Source organism: Gekko japonicus, unplaced genomic scaffold (assembly GCF_001447785.1).
Source record: "Gekko japonicus isolate JY-2015 unplaced genomic scaffold, Gekko_japonicus_V1.1 scaffold1715, whole genome shotgun sequence".
In the NCBI taxonomy this organism is placed as follows: Eukaryota; Metazoa; Chordata; class Lepidosauria; order Squamata; family Gekkonidae; genus Gekko; species Gekko japonicus.
Window position 1 is genome coordinate 62,288 of NW_015172058.1, and position 6,665 is coordinate 68,952.

At 51.7% G+C, this 6,665-nt stretch overlaps 1 protein-coding gene across 1 annotated transcript in view; it reads left to right on the forward strand.

The window, feature by feature from the left end:
* Positions 1-1,161: 1,161 nt before the first annotated feature.
* TMEM150B (transmembrane protein 150B) overlaps positions 1,162-6,665 on the forward strand; it is an 11,319-nt gene continuing 5,815 nt past the window's right edge. The window contains exons 1-4 of the mRNA XM_015420774.1: positions 1,162-1,226; positions 2,690-2,749; positions 5,558-5,625; positions 6,156-6,283. Coding sequence (XP_015276260.1) covers positions 1,162-1,226; positions 2,690-2,749; positions 5,558-5,625; positions 6,156-6,283 — 321 coding nt within the window. The remainder of the gene's footprint in view (positions 1,227-2,689; positions 2,750-5,557; positions 5,626-6,155; positions 6,284-6,665) is intronic.

Genomic DNA, 6,665 nt, shown 5'->3' on the forward strand with positions numbered 1-6,665 from the left:
TGTGTGTTCCTGCCCAAAAATAGCCCTGGTTGTAAGAACAGTCGGGAGAACAACGAAATCTGAGCTTTCTGGAGGAAGGCCGGGGTCCAACTGGTAGTGAATAGTTCTAGAGCAGGCTAGTCTTGCTTCAGCCTCCTTGATGCCAGAATGCCTCCCCCCCTCTGGAAATATTGCCCTGCTCCTGGCACACACACCCTTCTACTCACCCCCTGGGCATCACTGACTGCCAGCCTCCTGCTTCCTTCTCTAGCATGTGTTCTAACATCTCCATGCAGAGAATCCAGGTTTCCTGGCTCTTAGGAAGGCACATTCAGCATTGCCCAAGTTTGTCAAATTAACCATTGAAGGGTTTATCTATTCTAAGGCACAGGGTACCATAAATGGGGCAGCGGGGATGGTGCTCCTCGGGAACAAAAGTCACCCGGTAATCGAGCCATCATGCTGCCCTTTGCCCAGTGTCAGAGTTGGGGCGGGGCGATCAGAAAGCACTGCTGGGACCCAACACTTTCCGCCCGCTAGAGAGAACAGCAAGTTCCCGAACGTGTGGGCAGATACTCCCCAGGTAAGGAAGGTTCTATGCTGTGTGGCACCAAAGACGGAAGGAGGCAGAAGATGAACCAGAAAATCCAGAGCCGGTTTCCAGATTGTGTGGGAGCCAAGTCTGTGCACATTCCCCCCCTCCCCCCGCAAGATCTCCCCCAATAAGAGAAAGGTAGCCTTTTGCTTTAATTCTTGACAGGAGCCTTCCTTGCTGGGTGCTGGCTGAATGGGAGGTGTGGCCACAAGGTTATATGTATACCCTCAGGGGAACGCCTTTGTTATCAAGGCAGAAGTTTTCTGGAGGGATGGGGCCCTGCCTTTGGTAACAGGTAGGCCCGGCAGAGTTTTGCAATCACTTGGTTTGTAAGCCTAGCCCAGGTGCCCAAGAATCCTGTCTCTGGTTGCCCACAAGACTTCTATCCACTTTTCAAATAATCCAGGCTGCTGGGATCCTCTTTGACCAAATCCCTCTAGGTCACGAAGGGACACTGGAAGGCAACAGATCTGGCTGGTTCTTGGCTTTTACCCCCATCCCATTACCTGAAGAACCCCAGGATCCTGCCCTGCAAACCTCTGTTTGATGTTCTGCTTCTCTTTTTCGCCTCCAGGTCTTCTGCCGCCATGTGGGTCTGGGCTTTGCTTCCAGTGCTCCTAGCTGTAGGGGGTAGCATCGGCTTCTGGGTTGTGTGAGTAATCCAAAGAAGGGGACTGGCTAGCTTTGAAGGGGCAGCTAGAGTCTGGCCTCTCTCAGGGACTGGTTGGGTTGGGACGTTGAAAAGTGGGGTGTGTCAGCTCAGATCTGGAAGTCGTGTGCACTGTATGTTAGCGAACATTTTCCCTGGAGGATTTACCAGGTAGAGGTGGGTTGTGTCTATCGCAGGAATGGATGTGAGATGTGGATGTGAGCATTGTTAACCTTTACCTTGCCGGATGATGGGCAATTGTCTGATTTTTTTAAAAAAGAATTATTCAGGTGGGTAGCTGTGTAGCTCTGAAGCATCAGAACAAAGTTTGAGTCCAGTGTGCATGCACACGGAAGCTTATAACCAGAATAAAACTCTGTTGGTCTTAAAGGTGCCACTGGAGTCAAACTCTGTTTGAATAAATTATGTGCTTTGGGTTTATCTGCTCCCTTCCATGGTGTTTGAATGTTTCATTTTAACAAGAATCTGCAGCTGCATATCTGAAGGTGCTCAATTTTCACCTTGCCCTCTGGCATTGTAAATGCATTCAGTGACCTTAGGCAACCCGCTTGCAGCCCGAAACTGTAATACAGAGCTGATAATACTGGCCTACTTTACAGGATCACTCTAAAGAGAAATGTGTGTAAAATGCTTAGAACTCTCTAAAGCGCTATATAAATTCTGCATGTTGGAAGCAGGCGCTTTGCCTGTCAGCTCAACTTGTATCTATCTATATCTATCTATCTAGGGCTCTTTTTGTAGAAAAAGCCCAGCAGGAACTCATTAGCATAATAGGACACACCCAACAGCAGAAACTCATTAGCATAATAGGCCACACCCCTGACAGCACAGCTCCCTCCCAGGATCAGCTTCCCCAGGTGCCCCACGGCTTACGGGGCGCCTGGGGCACCTGAGGGAAGGGGAGTACCTGGATCGGCTTGGCTTCCCCAGGCGCTCCGCGGCTTGTCAGGCACCTGGGGAACCCAAGGGGGGGAGGCTGTAGGCGTGGCCAACTCAGAAGCCAGCCGAAACTCTGTTCCTGTGCGTTCCTGCCCAAAAATAGCCATCCATCTATCTATCTATCTATTCATCCATCCATCCATCCAGGGGTCATTTCCTGCAGGAGCGCACAGGAGCGGAGCTCCGGCAGTAAAGGGCCCAGGGGGCGGGCACATGCAACAAGCCCCGCCCCCTGCTCCCAGCAGCCCTCAGTCAGAGCAAGAAGCAGCCAGGTAAGCTGCAGAGGGGGCCCCCTGGCCCAAAAGAGTCCAGTGGCACCTTTAAGACCAAGTTTTATTCAGGTACAAGCTCTCCCTCCTCTGCAAGGACAGATCTGCATGTTCCCCCCCGCCAAATAGTTAGCAAAAAAAAAGAGTACCTTACACCTAGAAGTAGATAACATAGAACTATTAAGAATACAGGATTGTTATTTTTTTAGCTGTCTTATGTGATTTCTGTTTCCTTAGGTACGCCATGGCAGTAGCAAATGGCTCCGTGAACATCACAGAAAGCTTTCCATACATCAGGTATGTTTGATTGGTGGTAGAAAGTGCCATCAGGTAGCAGTTAAGTTATGGAGATCTTGTAGGGTTTCCAAGACAAGAGATGGTTTGCCGTTGCCTGCCTCTGTATAAAGACCCTCTGCTTTCTGGTGGTCTCCCATCCAGGGCTATTTTTGGGCAGGAACGCACAGGAACGGAGTTCCGGCTGGCTCCCAAGTTGGCCACGGCCAGCAGGAACTCATTAGCATAATAGGCCACACCCAACATCAGAAACTCATTCGAATTGGCTACATTAGAGGTGTGTGGCCTAACATGCAAAGGAGTTCCTGCTACAAAAAAGGCCCTGGGTTTTGACAACAAACAAGGTAAACAGAATAAGAAGCAAAAGGTGGGTGTGGCTGGATAACCACGCTTCTGGTAACATGGGGGGTGCGGCCTAATGTACTAATGAGCTGTGCTGTCAGGGGTGTGGCCTAATATGCTAATGAGTTCCTGCTGTTGGGTGTGGCCTATTATGCTAATGAGTTCCTGCTGGGCTTTTTCTACAAAAAAAGCCCTGCTCCCATCCAAGTACTAACCAGGGATGACCGTGCTTAGCTTCTGAGATCTGACAAGATTGGGCTAGCCCGGGTGGGTTTGCCAGCTCAGGGTTGGGAAATACCTGGGGATTTGGGGGGTGGAGCCTGGAGAGGGCAAGGTTTGGGGAAGGGAAGGATCTTAGCAGGGTACAATGCCACAGAGTCCACCCTCCAAAGCAGCCATTTTCTTCAGGGGAACTGATCTCTGCAGTCTGGAGATCAATTGGAATAGTGGGAGACCTCCAGGCAGTGTTCCCTCTAAGCTGAGTTAGTGTGAGCTAGCTCACAGTTTTTTAGCCTCCGGCTCACACATTTTTGTCTTAGCTCAGGAAGGAGGGCTCCAGAGCAAACTAATTTATGCTGCAGCCAAATTGCTCGCTCACAACTTTAATGCCAGTAGCTCACAAAGTAGATTCTTTTGCTCACAAGACTCCACAGCTTAGAGGGAACATTACCTCCAGGTGTCCCCAAGAGGGTGGCAACCCTGAGCCGTCCAGGTCAGGGCACGGTTCAGTTAGACTTTGTTATGATCTTTCCTTGCTTATTAGGGTCATCTGTAAGAGGCACTGCTCCAGATTTCCTGTATTCCAGATCAATTTTCATCAAAGAACGGGGTCTCTTATGTGGTTGCCCCAGTATTAGAGTATCTTTCCCAGCAGGTGTGCTTCCATTTTTTGTCCCTTGTATAAGTTATGCTATTGAGTAAGACTTATTTGCTTGTAAAAGCCTCTGGGTAGGTAAACTGGAAAAGACGTATGCTTGTATGCTTTTGTTATTGTTGGGGTGTTTATTTTCTTTATTTGCATTAAAAAAAATTTATTGAGCTAGGAGGTGGCTGTATGCAAAGGTAAAAATATTATGAGCCATTATGGAAAGGCAGGATAAAACGTGTGATGAATACATCCAAATTGGATTTCTGTCTTTGGGATAAATGCAAACCGGGATCTGCATCAGGAAATCTGCCGCCAGATCTCGCCAGCTGCCAGGCAAGGCTCACGGCTGAGTGCGGCTACCGCACGGTTACTCGCTTCCTTTGTCCAGACAGCTGGGTCTGGCCAGGACAGGAGGGAGACAGATCGGGGGACTTGCCTGTTTGACTGCCAGAAAACTGTCCCAGTTATCATATTAGTCCTGAAAGGGGGCAGGCGGAGAGAAATGAAAGGCAGGCAGAAGCCGCAGCAGGGCTAAGCATTGGCATATCCTGAAGCAGGGCAGGCGCCAGCGCTTCGAGCGGGGCCCACTGCCGCCCCCCAGTGCACCATTCATAGAATCATAGCGTTGGAAGGGGCCATACAGACCATCTAGTCCAGTGATGGCGAACCCATGGCACGGGGGCCAGAGGTGGCACTCTCTGTGGGCCCTCTCTGTGGGCATGCGTGCCCTCGCCCCAGCCAGGCCCAGACCATCATTAAAGCGTCGAATTCTCTGCCAAATAATTTTAAGTAAATGAAAGCATTTGGGATTGCTTTCCTTACTCTGTTTGGTTCATCTTAAGTTAATGTATGAGTTGTTTTTTCTAAAGTAAAACCTCAGTATTCAGGTTAAATTGCCGTGTTGGCACGTTGCGCTAAATAAGTGGGTTTTGGGTCGCAGTTGGGGCACTTGGTCTCTAAAAGGTTTGCCATCAGTCCAACCCCCTGCCCAATGCAGGACCAGCCTAAAGCAAATATTCGTCCAGCCTCTTCTTGAAAGCTGTCAGTGAAGGGGGGCTCACCACCTCCCTAGGCAGCTGATTCCACCTTTGGACCACTCTGACCATGAGAACATTTTTCCTAATATCCAGCCGATACCTTTCTGCATGTAATTTAAACCCGTTACTCTCTATACCATTCCCCCCACCTGCCCACCACCCGTGTTCTCGGCCACAGGCAGTGCCCACCATCCTCACGGGAAGGGCATGCACGCTGCGGGGAGCCTGGTGGTGGGTGGCCTTGCAAGTGACCAGCTGGTGGGGAAGGACACACGGGTGGGCCATTGGGGAGGGACCTGTGGGCTGGCAGGGTGGGAGGCAGGGGAAGAAGCCTGAACACACTCTGCTGGTGGCTCCTGAAAAGTGGGAACTGGCTTTGGGCAGTGGAACTGAGAAGGCAGGAGGAGGCACAGAGTCCGTCCCGTTCCCGTTCTCCCTCTCAGTGCTTGGATACCGAGTTTACTCTGGCGATGGGGGCGGGGAGTGGGAGGCGACCCAGGGCCAGAGTCCAACTTTAGCACCAGATGCATGACATTTGCCAATGCTCTGTCTCTCTCTGTCCAGCACATGCGGGTCCTACCCACCACAAAGCTGCATCTTTGGTCAAGTCCTGAATATAGGAGCCTTTTTGGGTAAGTCCGCTCTCCTCCCGGCTGGCTTGGGGGTAGGGTTGGCAGCCTCCAGGTGGCAGCTGGAGCCCTCCTGCTATTCTAATTGATCTCCAGACATCCAAGATCAGTTCCCCTGGAGGAAAGGGTTGCTTTGGAGGGTGGACTCTACGGCATCGTGTTCCACTGAGGTCCTCCCTCCCCAGGCTCCGCCCACAAAGTCTCCAGGTATTCCCCAACCCAGAGCTGGCAACTCTGCTTGGGAAGAAGGGGTCCCACCAGAGATGGTGGCTTTTCCATGTGTTCCACCTGCCGTGGTTTTCTGCCCTGGGACTTTCCCCAATGCCTTCAGGAAATCAGTGTTCCAGTGCTATTAGAGTGCACTTTCCAAAGTTGCCGTTCTCTGAGGTTCCAGCTCCCTTACCAGAATTTTTTTTTTTAAATAAATCTCCAGGAATTTCCCAGCCTGGAGCTGGCACCCCTATGTCTTAGGGAAAGCAGTGGGTGCTGCTGGCACAGTCCCCCATTTAACCTTGGCCTTCTGTCTCCCCCAGGTGTGGCGATCTGCTGCCTGAAATACCAGCAGCTGAGGGACTATGGTTGTAACTCGCATTTAAACCTAGCCGGGCTCATTTTTGGCCTGCTTTGCGCTCTCGGCTCATCTGTTGTGGGCAACTTTCAGGTAGGAGCAGAGACAGGCTTATTCAGGGGTCGTTTCGTAGAAAAAGAGCTAGGGGAACTCATTAGCATAACTCATTAGCATATGCCACACCCCCTGACATCACCGGAAGTGTGTCATAAGGCCACACCCCCTGACATCACCAGAAGTGTGTCTTAAGGCCACACACCCCGCCCCCAACGGTCCCGGCCACCGCCGCCAGTCTTGCAGCTCCACTGCCGAGCCCCATGAGGGGCCCGGCGGTGGACCTGCAAAGTGTGTCATAAGGCCACACCCCCTGACATCACCAGAAGTGTGTCTTAAGGCCACACACCCCGCCCCCAACGGTCCCGGCCACCGCCGCCGGCCTTGCAGCTCCACTGCCGAGCCCCATGAGGGGCCCGGC